A 16,165-nucleotide genomic window follows, 5' to 3' on the forward strand; every position below is an offset into this window, starting at 1 on the left:
CACATGTGAACACGCCCGGCGCGTCGTATATGGCACCCATCTAATGGGGCCCATTGCCTACCTACTTTACTCATTACTAGGATTCATACTAAATCTATTATTATTGCTTTAATCTATAAGACCGTCGGATCTTAATGGTCAGTCAGTAGGGGTCAATTCGCACCGTAGAGCAGAGCGGACGCCGCATAGGCCATTCGAACGCTACAAAAATATACGACGGGACGTCGCCTTTAAACCTTCCATCGAAGCTAAATAACAGGCCCGATACCCAGTAAATGAGGGAAAACGACACGTGATGCCGAAAATGCAATGCGCCTTGTTATAAAGTTCCGGCTTCGATGTATTTACGTCCTTAAATCTCAGCAACGGTAAATCAATGAACAGTTATCGAGAAACTTACCTCTATTAGACATTTATTTTAGCCTAGGCAGTATATTTAAACAATAGAACACACGTATTTTTGGCCGAGAAGCGGTAATTTTAACAATTCCTGACTTTTACTAGATATTCATAATTTTTTTCAAATTCATTCGGCTATGAAAATCGCGATTACAAACCGAAGACTCCTTTCTTTAAATGGTCCGCGGATACCCTGAATTATGACTATTTGTAGCACTCTAATTTCACCCACTTTCTACCTTCGAAAATCATTAGGGCTATAGGTACTCTCAACCATCTATACACGCATTGACGTGTAGGGAAAAATAAAATTTCTCTGCATATACCCACAAGCGACGTCGCGATGTTACGATCGGTTGAAAGGTAGCGAGACTTGTTTATTTTTTCTATTATAGTTTGGCTACTACAGTACTACACTCATGCCTAGAGTAACTCTGAGGTACTACACCGCTTCAAATAGCGAAGTGCGCACATGAGCAGGTAATACCATCAATGAGCGTTGCTATGACATCCAGCTGGAACTCAACTAATTAATCCAAATGAAAATAAAAGAGGCGTATACAAAATTTAAAAAAACGAAGAACATAAATTTAAATTAATGAATCTTGACTAACCAATAAATTCGCGATCTCAGACTCGTTGATGTATGTGAAAAGAAAAATTCTTCCCTACAGGAAAAAGTCATGTTGAGCACAGAGGAAAAGCGAGAAATTCAGAATAACGTTTTGAAAGGCCTACAAAAACCACATGTTTGGGGAATAACGCCTGTCATGAAGGATGAAATGCCATATAACGTGCGAGTTCAAGATCTAAAGGTAATTTCTATGCAGACACGAAAATCTTAAGTAATCAGGAGTGACCACATTTTATGCTTAGCTGTCATTTTGATGTAGTACGAAGAAATCCCCTCTTCTCTGAAACTGCAGTGTGCACACTAGGGTGCCTCGTTTTGCCACTTTTTTTAGGAGCGAATCGTAATACCCGGCAAAAGTTGCGTACCCGCGTGGGTATTACAGATATGATTTTTTTTCAAAATCGGTTAATATCTTCTGTTCGCCATTTTGTCTTGAAATTTTTAACGAAAAACGTAAAAAATGTAAATAATTTTAATTTGGTTTTAGCAAGCACTCATTTTTTCCAGTGGGGTATAACATTGGTCTTTCCTTGATATTTTAGACCAAATATGTCAGCTCTATTCCTTTCAATTATCGAGAAAATGACCCTTTATCGTACCTCCGAAAGTAGTTTTGTGGGATAGGCAACCCGCAACACACCGCATCAATTTACGCAATGCATACGATAAATGAAGCGAAATAGGGATTTTTTTAAGTTCAAAACGTGGAAATCATGTCTGAAGTTGTCAAGGGTAGTCACTAGGATGAGAATATACTCTTTTATGCCATCGCCGACTATACTGACAATATTTTCGTGTAAGAAGATATCACTGAAGATGCAAATTATCATTCGGGATTCGCAATGACTATTTTATTTGCTTCAAGGATCAAATTCATCTCCCCTGCAGTCAGAAAAGGGGTTTATTTTATTACTATCTAGCAAATGTGGAAAGAACTGATAAAAAATCCCTATTCCGCTTCATTTATCGCATGCATTGCGTAAAATGAGGCGGTGTGTTGCGGGTTACCTACCCCTCAAAACTACTTTCGGGGGTACGATAAAGGGTCATTTTCTCGATAATTAAAAGGAATAGAGCTGACATATTTGGTCTAAAATATCAAGGAAAGACCAATGTTATACCCCACTGGAAAAAATGAGTGCTTGCTAAAACCAAATTAAAATTATTTACATTTTTTACGTTTTTCGTTAAAAATTTCAAGACAAAATGGCGAACAGAAGATATTAACCGATTTTGAAATAAATCATATCTGTAATATCCACGCGGGTACGCAACTTTTGCCGGGTATTACGATTCGCTCCTAAAAAAAGTGGCAAAACGAGGCACCCTAGTGTACACTAACCAACCATTTTCCCATTTCTCTCCACCAAAAACCTCATTATATTAATCATTTTTCATGATCAATCACTATTTCTGCTTCAAACTAAGCCAATTAATTCATTACTGTAGTTAACACTTCTTTCGCTATATCTTTTATAAACAAAATTCAGCCCCCAACACTGCAGAAGAATAAAATCTTGTGCCCATAAAGACGTTATACTCGAACAACAATATTTTTTTCTAGTAAGCTCAACAACCACCTTTCTTCCTCACCATACACTGAACGTAATATCCAAACTAAAAATGCACAATTCACGGTTTTATGAATTAGGACTACATCTCTACCAGTCACTTATTCTGATCACAAATTATGAAATCAATATCCACTCAATGTCCTTTATTCGATAGAACAAAAATTTCAAAGCGAGATTGAATTTCTGGATGTGTTAAAGAAGATTGTGAGTTGTTGGTGGCCTAAAAGGTTGTGTAGGGCAAGGGACTGTGAATCACAAGTTTAGGGTAGAACCTTTGGAACCTATACTCTTTCTCTCACCTAAGACCATTAGCTGATACTCAGCTGCACTGACATTTCCCCTCCACATGCCTCAAAATATGTCTTGCCCACCCAATATCAGTAAATTATTTCCCTTATTAAATGTACTAATATGTATATAGATACATACTTTACTAGCAGGCCACGCGGCATATTGCTCGGGAAGGATATTTCCCAGAGAAGTGGGAAATAGGAATTCATGGTCACATGGTAGGATTTTTAGGTAAAGGAACAAAGAGGGTATGATGATGGTGTACATATGTAACAGCAAGCAATGGAAAAATGATTTTCTCGTAATGTGCACAGGATCAGCATATACCTACCCCACTCCACAACATTGATCGTTGTGTGTGCCCATACAAGTGTAGACCAAAATCGTCGCATGAATGCATACCCAAGCAAAAAGGTTTGCATAGAGAGGATTAATAGATAAGTATGGAATCCTTTGAGTTATGTTTTCCCTTTGAGCGTGTCAAGAGGTGTGCCTGCATGGCAGGATGTCCAACCACAGAGGTTTTACTATGTGACATAACAAACCGTAATGAGAAAACAACGCAAAGGATGCATCAGACGAAACCAGAAGTAGCACTACCGGCTTTGGGAGCATGAGGAAGGTTGGCCAGGATACATAAGGGTAGAGCTAATCCAACACTTAGCCACAAACATAATTAGTATGCAACATATTCAAGATAAGGGGTAATTTCCTCTTCCTGCGCACCACAAGCATTTTTGCTTAGGGTAACCAAAGGCTTACCCTCACATTCTTCCTTTACATAAGAGGGCCTATGAATATTTAACAGATATTGATTCTCAATTACCAATTTAAATCCATGACAACTAAAATCAAATTTTATTGTTCAATTCTGCATTTCCTACAAACAACTATCAAATTTGTAAACACATTTCCAGAAGGAAGCGATGCCTACGTGAATGATTCTTTTTCTGTGGGATTTTTGCACAATTTACAAAAACATTTTTTAACCTTTATCATGATTATAAGGAAAGAAGTACCTGTTTTCTAGGATATCTGAACGAAAACCCAAACTCAGGGACTCTAACTATTTTGAGGTAGACCACTAGAGGTTTAGATACAGGATGTGAAGGAAGACTTGAAGGCAACGGGAGTCACAAGATGGAAATAATGAGCAAGAACAAAAAACAGGGGCAAATTATTGAGGAAGCCAACGCCCACAACAGGCTGTGGATGACGATGATACATCATGACTGCTACCTCTTCACTAAAATATATCGATGGCTAAGATCTAACAACACGTATTTCAAAAATAGAAACTTTTCAAGAGAGCAAAAAAAATGATTTTTTTTTACTAGTACACTGAAATTAAAAGCCAAAACTTCATAAAACTGAAAAAGAAGCATTCGTTTACAAACAAAGAGTTGTTTTTTGCTTTTATTTAATATTTAAATGTTATTACTCTTTGCTTAAGATACCTGTCTCAAACCGGCCAAATTTTGAGATACGTGTTGTTAGAACTTAGCCATTGATATGATCACTTGGAATGAAAAACAGACAAAATTTCAAAACCCAAGGAGAACATAGTGACGTAAGAAGTTAATCTACTGGAAAAAAATCACATCTGTACATCAAAACAGATAGGCAACTTTGGTCATGTGATGCAAATTATTTTTTTTAATTGAAAATTATACACCTTATTAGCTAATTCAACCCAGAACATTTTTTCACACAGTCACGAAAAAAGAAGCCTCGACACTGACTGGCGAGAGTACAGAAAGTCATGTTAGATTGGCTATGGTGTGATGCCAAATGATTCCACAGCTCCACCATAGGGCTCAATCAACTTTTCCCAATAAGGGAGGCTAAGAATATGCTATGTGGCAGTCCACTACTGGAACTCTGAGTACTCACTCTCCATCTATGCACCCAATGATTCTTCAATGATTCATTCTTATCCACAGATAACCTAAGGCATTCTAGGAGCTGATTTTTGACCACTGAACACTCTGTATGGAATGGAACACATTCCTGGAATTTGAAAAAGCTATCATCTTGATCCCATATCCTTACACAGCTTGCATGTGTAGTGTGCTTTGGTGTAAGCTGACTATGCTCATATATTGTGATAATGTTCTTGTTTTTCTTTAATGTACACAGGACCTTGACCACCATTGATCACATTAAAGCATTCAATGAAATATATGAATACCATGCATTTTCTGACCAGCATAATGATCCTATGGCTTTCAAACATGTTTCAGGAAAAGAAGTATGGCAAAGCAATTTCATTCCTAAAGGAGCACTTCCTCTCATCTGAACATTTGTGTAAAGCAGTAGATATCACTTCCAGTGAGACTGCCACAGCACAATTATTACATTTAATGCTCACCTGGCTAAGAGATGGGATTTCTCTAGAGGTAAACTAATATGACCAAAGCATGCAGCATCACTCCATCACACATATTATTGGTATATATCAAAATATAAATTAATATGAGGAGCCCTTACTAAGAATGAATTAGTCTAACCATACACTGATCTTTCCCAATACCTCCCACTTTTTGATCCATTTTCTTAAGCTTTTTCTAAGTACATTGGCCCAATTATGAGCGAGAGATACAGAGAGGTAAACCCAAAACAGCCTAATGGCCAATCTTAATTTGAGGTAACTGAAGAGTGCTGACAGGTGCATCACCTATCATTACAAAATTTTCACTCTACATTATAGCCAAACTAATCTATATAGTTGCTACAGGTATTCTCCGCAAGTGAGAACACAATATGTATAGGGTACGAAAGAGGGCCTTCGTACCCCTTGGAAATGAGCACCTAGAATCTAGTTACATAAAAATATTTTCATAACAGGCAGTCGCAGAAGTGGATCAGGAAAAACTAAGTGAAATGTTATCAGATACAGAGAGCAAGCCAGCAACACCAAAGAGGCAACAAGGAAGCAACGCAGGGTGGCACGGAGAAAATGAGAATGAAATGATTGGTCTTCTTGTATGCAGGTAAATTTCACTGTTCTCTTCATGTTTAGTCACAAAATGCTGATTCCTCAAGAAATGTATAAATATATGGCATAAATATTTCTACTGGACAATGAAATACTTTTGAAAGAAAATCAGCTGAAAGCCATAGGCACAATGGGGGGTTCAAATCCTCCCAGAATGCTCGGGAGATATAGCAGTAATCGAACTCCCAGAAATTCATTCCCCATCCACATGAACCCCCACTCACAAAAATGTTTTTAACAACACATAAGACCACTTCATATTTCATGCAAAAGAATTTAGACTTAAAAATTCGAATTAAGCACAGCGATTTTTTAAATACAAAATATGCACCTGTGCCAGTAAAAAGTTATAAATTCTCAACACTTCAAGAAATGGCAAATTCATGATCAATAGATAATCATGCATGCATATTATATATTGGAAATTTTTCATCAAAACGAGTGTCCAAAAAAATATATAAACATTATTCAATACTACACGATAGTAATTAATTTTTTATAATGTCATTTACATCACTGTTTTCCCAAAAAATGAGTTTAGTCAATGATGGAGTTTAGGCAACATTTTATAATTTCTGGATAGTGCTCATATTTATGAAGTGTTAATAGTGGAGATTAAAATAGTTGAAATTCTAAAAGGTTATGTTCACTTTCACAAAACTAACCTCAAATATGACGTATAAAAAGGGGTTTTAGAATAGCTTAAACAAATACAAGGGCTGCTTCCAGGAGATCTGACTTTTCCCCTATCATCCTTCAAAGTGTAATGGCATCCTAAGACATTGCTTGAAATCATGGGTGCACTGTTGAGCAAATTGCATGATCTGAACAGTCACCAGCACAACAATGACCACAATATATTTCAACAGGCAGATACCACAGCACTGCGCAAAATTGAAAAGGGCACCTTGAAGACCACGGCGGCTGTACACAGTATGGAACTCAACACAATATGGATCAATGTACCAGAAGACACTAATAAATGCCCATTTACAATTCAAGTCATGGCAAAGTACCCTTGACGGCAAGCAGCTAAGTGTGGGAACATTTGCAAGCGACCTCACAAACAACTACATAGTGCCTACAGCTAATTACATGTTTAAGTGAAAGGCACAGAAAAATTTACCATGGTGAGGATAACACTCAAACAAAACTTGAAGAGTAGCATTAACAATTTATATAGGCACCACAGGAAAAATCAACTACATATGAAATAGCATTCTGGGTATCCATTTTTCCTCTGGGCAGCCAATATGCTTCATCTCCACAGGCAATGATTCCTCATATGAGATGGAGTTGATGGATGAAGATTCTTGCATAGGTCATATTCTGATATATACAAGGCTGAGAGATTCATCACCTCTTCTTGGTACAAAGAACTCCAGGCATGGGATTTGCATTGACTTTTCTCCTCTGTTAATTCAATTGAGTTGTTGAGAGTTGAGGTGCGAAAGAAAAACAGGGAGGTGGACATCCCCATGTGGCTATACCAGAAAAGTATCATCAACTTATTGAAGCATTGTCTTGGGCTTCTAGTCGTATGTCTCAATAGCCTTTGTCACTAAATCATTCCTTAAGCACATTGGTGATGACAAAGTGCAAGAGGAGATCCCATGGTTGTTCCTTTAATTTGTTCATAAAACATGCTCCGTCATTGAAAATAGGATTTCCTGAGAAAGAATTCCCCAAGGTCAGGACAATTACTCACCACCCACGACTCTAAAAGTTTCTCTTGTAGAGACAACATCATATTCTCTCTTTTCTTTTCCTTAGGTTGCTCTTTCTGAAATAAGGCATCCGCCCATGGCCACAATGTTTGTGTCCCTCCTACATACCTTGTGCGATTTAACTTTGGTCGATAACCTCTATCAGTATTTTTATCCCATAAGACTAGCTTCAGGAGATTTACCTAGTGACTTCGAGAAGAACATCATCATTCCCATACCCAAAAAGAAGAGAGCTGGGAAGTGCGAAGAATTTAGGACCATAATCCTGACGATACATGCGTCGAAGATTCTGACAAGAATCATTTACAGGAGAATTGAACGAAGAGCAGAAGAATTCCTGGATGAGGACCAATTCGGATTTAGGAAAAGCAGGGGCACAAGGGAAGCAATTTTGGCTCTTAGGATGATCATAGAGAAGAGAATGGAGAAAAACAAACCAACCTTCATAGCATTTGTCGATTTAGAGAAGGCCTTTGATAACGTGGAATGGAATTCAATGCTTAGAATTTTGAAAGAAATCGGCGTACTCTACAATGATTGTAGAATTATTCATAGTTTGTATAAAAATCAAGTAGCTGTGATCAAATGTGGACCAAATGGTGCAGAAGCGAGAATAAGAAAAGGGGTGAGACAAGGTTGTGTGCTTTCCTCCTTAATTTTTAATGTTTACATAGAGAAAGCCATCAACGAAATCAAGCAGAAAGCTTCGGGTGTCAATATCCACGGAGAAAAAATTAGTATGCTGCGATTTTCTGACGACATAGCAGTCATAGCCGAGACAGAGAAGGATTTGAAGAAGACGTTGACAAACATGGAAAGGACAATGGCCAGATATCAGCTGAAAATCAACAAAAAGAAGACTAATATTAGTTTGCAGTAAAAGAGAGGAGGCTAAAACAAACATCAACCTAGGAAAGCATAAGCTTGACGAGGTGAACGAGTTCTCTTACCTGGGAAGCCGAATTACCAGCGATGGACGGAGCAAGAAAGAAATACACAGTAGAATAGCGCAGGCGAAGAGGGCTTTCTACAAAAAGAAGAATCTTCTTACAGCTGAAAATACCAGCATAGAAGTAAGGAAACAATTCATCAGATGCTACATATGGAGTATGTTTCTCTATGGAAGCGAGGCTTGGACGTTGACAGCAGCAGAGAAGTCAAGAGTGGAAGCATTCGAAATGTGGTGCTACCGAAGAATGATGAAGATAAAATGGATTGACCGTGTGAGTAACCAGGAAGTGCTAAGGAGAGTAGGAGAAAAGAGAAGCCTCCTAGAAACATTAAGCAGAAGAAGGGACAACTTAGTTGGCCACATTTTAAGGCACGATGGTCTGATGAAGACAATCGTTGAAGGACAAGTGGAAGGGAAAAAGGGCAAGGGACGGCCCCGAATGAGTTATATAGGACAGGTTATAAAGGATGTAAAAGAGAATAAATATGTAGCTATGAAGAGATTAGCGGATAGGATAGAGAAATGGAGAGCTGTGTCAAACCAATCTTAGGATTGTTGACTAATGATGATGAAGACTAGCTGATAAGTAGCCTTGCACTGCTCAATCGTACAACCTCTTATCAGCACTTCTTTTCAAGTTTCCACTGAGCCTCCAGGTGTTCTTCATAGTTGCTGACTGCCACTGCCACATGCATGAGAAGCTGCAACATCAAGATAACACTTTTAGGGATACCATTGCAGCCTTGAAGACCAGCCCTGCAGTAGAGTCTGGTATTACATATGTGTAAGTTACAGCATATCCAACCTGCACATAGGGAGCAGATTTCTGTAAAATTGTATCATAACTGCCAAGGGCCAAACAGAGTACAACTTTCACCTATTTGCCTACCAGCAGATTCTTGAAATCACTAGCAACATCAGTCTAGAATAATAACTGGGTTTGGTGATCTTCAATACTAGTTCCAGATCTTTTGTATGGCATAAGGGTTTTCAGCTGTAACAACCTCCACTCCCCTCAAAGCCATTTTCATCCACTTCCATCCACATTTGCAGTATCTCGTGAATGGATTCAGTATTCTTGCAAGGAGCTTCTCCTAACGTTTCGAGACCTCAAATATTACAGGTGACAGGCCTCTCTTCCCTTTGCCAGGACTGATTTCTAGAGAAGGTGGCTCAGCCACTTGATTTTACTTAAAACTTTTCAATCAAACTTCAAACTTTGAAGATGAGAGCATTTCCATTCAACAAGAAACCAATCAGCATTCATACCTGTTTCAATGTTGCTCATTTCCAAAATAAAAAAAATACTATGTTGAAAAACAAGGGTTCTTTCATGCATTCTCCCATACGTGTGAGTAACTCTGAATTGCAAAACCTACCCATGGTGGTTTATCATGTGAAAAGAGTGTTGAGCCGTAACTATCTCGTGAGAAATAAGAATGCTTCGACTTTCAAATAATTTGGAATATTAATGAATTTAAAATTAAGTTTTTATCTAACAATTTTCATATAATTGTGTGGGAACTGGTAGTGCATTGCTCACACAGGATACTAACACACCCATCAATTCAGCAACTTCTGAGTTGCCTTGGTATGTGAAGGGCCAATTCACTTGGACGTGTAGAAATTAGGTGAAAGGAGTGTGAAAAGCCATGAGGTATTGTCAGTTTGGCAAGGCTACCACCTGCTAAGTGATGTGCATTTGGTAGCACTTCCTTGGCACAGTGAACCTCAGCACAAGTTAACAATATCGAATTCTCACCAATCACCTGTGTTCCCGCAGCCTGTTGGCATCATTCCATCTGCTGCACTTGATTTTGTGTCCGGTTTCTCAACATTCATCAACTAATGTAGCCAACTTCTCAGTTTATAGGGTAATCCATTTACTAGGTGGAATAATAATGATAAGAAGGACCTCATTCAAAGCAACAAACTTAATCCTCAAATAAGTAGATTTAGCTTTCAAAAAAAAAAAGAAAAGGTGACAAAACATATGAAATTACATTTGTAGCTCTTCCATTATCAATTCCGAATGTTATCAATCAAGATTTCACCTGGGTGAGATAGTTCCTGAATGCTGATATTTCAAGTTCCAAATACATGGTTCTTCATTATTAGGGTGAAAATGAAGAACTTTTCATAAAGCCTGCAATTTCCAGAGGAGTATGAAGGAAATACATAGTAGTAACTCTACTATCTCCATCATACATTTCCCACATGATAGAAGAATAATAATAAAGTCAGACACCTCCACATCAAATCCTCTGTGAAATGACATATAGAATATCTGCAGGTTGTAGAATCGATGTCAAGATGCCCTCCATCAAAATTAGATTTCAGTTTCTGGGAAATACAGGAACAGCTTTGTACTCTCAATCCACTACCATCACAATAGTACTGATGCAGGCAGAGGTAATTGAGAATTACCTACTTGAGAAGATGGACTGTTAAAACAATGATTTTTAATTTTTAGATCAACTGTAAGTCCACACCACCTTCATCCTCTCATGGGCAGAGCATCTATTTGTAATATGTTACCTGCGTATGAATTACCTACCCTCTAATAGGCAACATAACAGCTCAATATACAAATTTCAATCAAAGTATTTCATTGCATTTGGATAGAAAATATACGGTTGTATTCCCATGCTGCATGCAGTTTTAGCCATTCACACACTAATGACAAGCAAACAAATTTTAAGATTCAAGTGAACTACTAATGTAATTTTATTAGGACTTACAATTGTTATCTATGGAATCAAAATCAAGATTACGTGAATATTTTTTTACCATAAAATAAAAATACTATGATAATTCCTTTCTTTACAATCTCATAGAGTGGCTTTTAAGATGGAACACTCAAAAACCTATAGTCGAGTCCGAATTCCTGGAATTGGTTGTGACGAAGATGCTTGTAAAAGACAACATAAAAGAACAGCATCTGAATCCCTTAAAAAAACACACAGTGACAATGAAGAAACAGATGAAAAATATACGGAAGAGACTCCTAAACGAGAAGAAGAAGAAGAAAATCAGCTCAGTGAGATTCTAAAATTTCGGAGCAGCTTAGAATTAAAAATTGATGTTTACAAGGACTACACTGTAAATGAATATCTAAGAATTTATGTCATACACGTTTTGCCAGATTGGCAAGGTATGAATATTGAAGAATCTTTATTCAAAGCAGCTATAGAACAAGCTAAACTAATGCAATTGAAGGTAGCAATGACTATGAGTACAAACCATAGTGAACAGGAATTGGCTAAGAGACTTGGTATGGTAGAATTAGTAAAGCAGAATTATAAAGAATGGGATGAAGATAGTATTATTAGTAAAAATTCTAGAGAAGATACCCAAGCTGCCTTGATGGTAAAAACCTTCGAGGCTGAATCAGGCCTTGATGATGAAACAGAGACTCTATCGGTTCAACTAATTTAATTATTACGGTTATACTTCGTAAATTTAGGATATTGTTCTAAAACAAAATCTTCATGTGTTTTTCTTGGCATTGCAAGACCTTAACACTAACTTATCATAACCTGATAACATATATGAGTAAATAACTAAAAGCAAAGTAAAATTTCATCCCCAAGGATTGCACGTCATGAAAATCTTCTCCAAATGATAAAGATGAAATCTAACCTCAGATAGAATTTTCTTGTGATTACAGGACATAATAATAATAATAATGCATATATTCGTAATTGAATCTTTCGTTGCCCATTAATGTATTAGAGACTGGATAAAGTTGCTTGAACACCAAAATAGATACTAATACTATTGGCAGAGCAGCCTTCAATATGGTTTTCAAACTAGGAGTTTTATAAGACATATTATAACTTTTAGTTTTTACCATGTGAAATCAAATTATAACTCTACAACCATTTCACCGAATAGGTCTTGCAGACAATGTCAGCAAATTTAAACTTTGGTAATTTAATTATATGAGCCATAAATGTCTGAGACATTTATATCTTATCCATAGCAGGTATCATAAGAAATTAAACAAAGTTTACTCACCTAGGTCAGCAGTGAATGATAGGAAAATAGCCTCGCCAGGTTACGTACTGATTGAATTTATGTAACCATTGTTATTTAAATGACCTTTCACGTGACCTTTAATATCTGGCCATGCTTTTAGTCAATAAATATGTACTACCCGTTTTAGTCATAGGTTTTAGTGCCTAGAAGAGCGTTAAAATATTACGCGGCCGTTGGTTAGTGTATGATTGATAATGAAATAAAACAATTCAATAAGCAAAAATTAGCATGGAAAATGGCCCGAGAAAAAAGCTTAAACGGAAAATCATCCACTCACAACTTTCGAATATTAAAAAGATCGCAAATCCCTCACATTTAAAATGTTTAAACGCCCCGAACCCGAACAAAATAGTGTAGAAATTGCGCATCATTCTTAGACAATGGAATAGCTGAAACCGTCCATTTAGTAAAAAGAAATACATAAAAACCTTCAAAACTGAGAGACCACGCCGAAAGAAGTAAGCTATTGGATATTAAAAGTATAACTCAAAGGTACGATGTCCGACCCCGAGTTAGAAGAGATTAGAGCGCAGAGGTTAGCCCAGCTGCAGTCCCAGTACAAGGTAAGAATCTTTGCCACCTCCAATTGGATACTTGTTTTTCTTCTCCATGCTAAAAGATTTACAAAACTTGTACTTTTTAAAGGGAAATCCAGATGCTAATCAAAAGTCAGCCGAAGAAAGAAAAAGAGAGGCAGATGAAATGAGAAATGGCATTTTGTCACAGGTCTTGACACAATCTGCCAGAGCCCGATGTAAGTTAAGTTTGTATTGCATGTAAGAAGCTATTAGTACCAGTTGCGCTAAAGATTGACTTAATTTCATGGTAATTTCCAGCCATTTTACGTTAAGTAGGTGACTTAATTTCATGGTAATTTCCAGCCATTTTACGTTAAGTAGGAGTCTCCTTGTTTTTAGAATGTATTGTCCCTTGTAAACGCTACCTACGACAAGCCCTCTATCATGACTATTTATGTTGCATAGTAAAATAAACTATATGATCATGACAGTGAATACCTTGCTCGTGGGGAAACCTGAGAAGGGTCGCCTGGTCGAGAACATGTTGCTTAATATGGCGAGGAGTGGACAATTAATGGGAAAACTAGGCGAAGAAGAGTTAATTGGTATTCTTGAAAAAGTTAGTGAGCAGACGCGATCTCAGTGTTCGGTGAAGGTAAGTTGTTATGCTTATTAAATGAAAATTTTAAAATGCATCCAATTTAAACTTTTATCAACTAATTATTCTATCCTTCATTCCTTCCTTTTTCCTAGTTCGACCGCCGACGAGCTGCCTTGGATGATTCAGATGAAGATTTATGAATCATACTCACTGAATAACGTACAAGCCCTCAATTTTTATTATACTGCGGAATGGAATATACTAACATGGAGATCCTGAAATGTGCCAGGGCTAACACCACGAAGAATAAATATAATCTCCAACCCTTATTCTTCGTGGATACTACTCATAATGCTGAAGCCCCCACTAATGTTTAAGACGCTTGGAAAGGAAAGCTATCAACTGAACTTGACTTATCACGATTTTTTTCCCTGAAGATAAGATGAGTGAGAAATAAAAGAATATGTGAAATGAACTTCTTCTGCAAGTTAAATCCAGACCATGACATCAATATTTTCAACCCAATATGCTGCATTGAGCTCCAGATTCCCGTGTGGTGACAATTATCTCGTCTTTTTGAAATTAAATTGCCTAATTGTTGGTAAATTCATTCTGGACAATTGCAAAAATGAACTGTTCTCAGAATTATGTCGTCTTCTGAGGACAATTTATGTGTAGTGACACTAAGGCTTTCATTGCCCTCAAGTGGCTGAAAAATGTATGAGGACTTAACTATCCTGATACATTCTTTTTTAATTTTCTTATCGCATGGACTTAATTTTCACCAGATTATAATTTTAGGCCTTTGAATGTTAATAACATTAAGGGATTCATGCTTTACAGAAGGAATGCATCGAGGCATCTTATTTAATGGTTTCAAAAGTGAACCTTTCATAATGATATGAATGTTATTTGCGATGTTGCTGTGCTTTGTGACTTTCCCTTCTCACTGTACTTATGTAAGGTACATCCTTGGCAGCTCATATGCTTGATTTCACTTCCTTCATGTCCTTTCTTTGATAACCTTTCCATTGTGCACATTACTCAAGCTCAAATTTAAGATTCTGAAGAATTTCTTTTGTCAAAATTCCTGTCCAATGAAGCATATGATTTGCGGTGTTGTCTCACAATATTTACAGCTTCCTTTCATAGTGTTAAGAGAATGTGTAAACACAAGTTGCCTTGAAAATTGAGTGGGAAACAATCAGATCACTCTGTTGAACTATTGGTCATTTTGTGATTTTAATTTATGCATTAAAGGATAACATTACTTGGTAAAGAGAAAGTGCTTATAAATTAAGTAACCTAGCTATTAGGGTTCTCTAAGCTGCACCAAACTATTTCTGTCACTGTTGATGCTGTTTCATCAAGTGGGAGGGGAATTACGGGGGGAGGTTTTAGAAAAATTTAGCTTTCCTGTCCAGTATACTGAACCAATAGATTCACTCTCCAGTATCCCTAATTCGAGGAATTCTATTGTCATTCATGTGGTAGGTTTGAAGTATCAATAGTGGCACCCATGTGCAGCTGAAGTGCTGTTATGAGCACTGGCTGTCTTCTTAGAGGTGCTTTCTCCCAAATATCATCTTCATAGATCTCAGAGGCATGATATGTGGTGAAATTAACCTCTGTCACATTAGCATGCCAATTAATCCACTTGATCCAGAGCAAAACTCATGAGCTTATCCCTAAAACTGAAGGTAGAGAGCCTTGAACATTTGAAAGAGACTATGACCAAGCATATGAGGTGGTACATCATGACTGAAAATGGTCAGCTTGCTGACTGAGTTAGATTTGCGGTGAATGGAAAGATAATGTCCTCCGTTCGATTACTAGTCTATGTGAATAATATCAATGCAATTAAACACAGACCAAGGACTGGTTGAAGGTAAAAGGAAAAAAGACGTAGTTATGCAAGATAAACTTAGAATTATATTTATGAGCTTAAAAAATTGAACCGCTTTTTAAAATTCCAAATTACTATGTAATGCAACACAAACAAAGTTTTGATTGTTTGGCATCATCATGTTATTCTTTAACAGTGTAGTGTGGTTTTTGTAACATTCCATATCAACAAGAGAATAGAATGGAAATCCGAGGAGTTTCCGAAGAAGACCAGATTTACGAAAAATCGATGGCTAAAGGTAAGCAATTTTGGCCCTGGGGCTACCGGTAGAAAATGGAGAACAACAAACCTACATTCGATGCATGTGCCAACTTAGAATAGGCTTTTGAGAATATGGGTTGGAATGAAATTCTCGGTCCTGGAAATTGGTGTTTTAAAAGGACCAATAATAAATCAAGAAGCTGAGATTAAATCTGGGCCCAGCTGGGAAGTTAGAATAAGGAAAGGAGTGAGGCAAGGGTGTCTTCCATTCTAGGTGATTTTCGATCTATTCATGAAGACAGCTAACAAATCAAATAATATGC

At 37.2% G+C, this 16,165-nt stretch overlaps 2 protein-coding genes across 2 annotated transcripts; both read left to right on the forward strand.

Moving 5' to 3' along the window:
* The first annotated feature begins 938 nt into the window (after positions 1–938).
* Positions 939–12,869, forward strand: LOC124163644. Its single transcript, XM_046540699.1, has 4 exons — positions 939–1,214; positions 5,142–5,297; positions 5,746–5,891; positions 11,413–12,869. The coding sequence occupies exons 1-4, from the start codon at positions 1,083–1,085 to the stop codon at positions 12,011–12,013; spliced, it is 1,035 nt and encodes a 344-aa protein (XP_046396655.1). The 5' UTR covers positions 939–1,082; the 3' UTR covers positions 12,014–12,869.
* A 115-nt stretch (positions 12,870–12,984) lies between these two features.
* LOC124163645 (programmed cell death protein 5) lies at positions 12,985–15,020 on the forward strand. Its single transcript, XM_046540701.1, has 4 exons — positions 12,985–13,179; positions 13,262–13,370; positions 13,626–13,789; positions 13,888–15,020. The coding sequence occupies exons 1-4, from the start codon at positions 13,114–13,116 to the stop codon at positions 13,933–13,935; spliced, it is 387 nt and encodes a 128-aa protein (XP_046396657.1). The 5' UTR covers positions 12,985–13,113; the 3' UTR covers positions 13,936–15,020.
* The last annotated feature ends 1,145 nt before the right edge of the window (positions 15,021–16,165 follow it).

Source organism: Ischnura elegans, chromosome 8 (assembly GCF_921293095.1).
Source record: "Ischnura elegans chromosome 8, ioIscEleg1.1, whole genome shotgun sequence".
Lineage (NCBI taxonomy): Eukaryota > Metazoa > Arthropoda > Insecta > Odonata > Coenagrionidae > Ischnura > Ischnura elegans.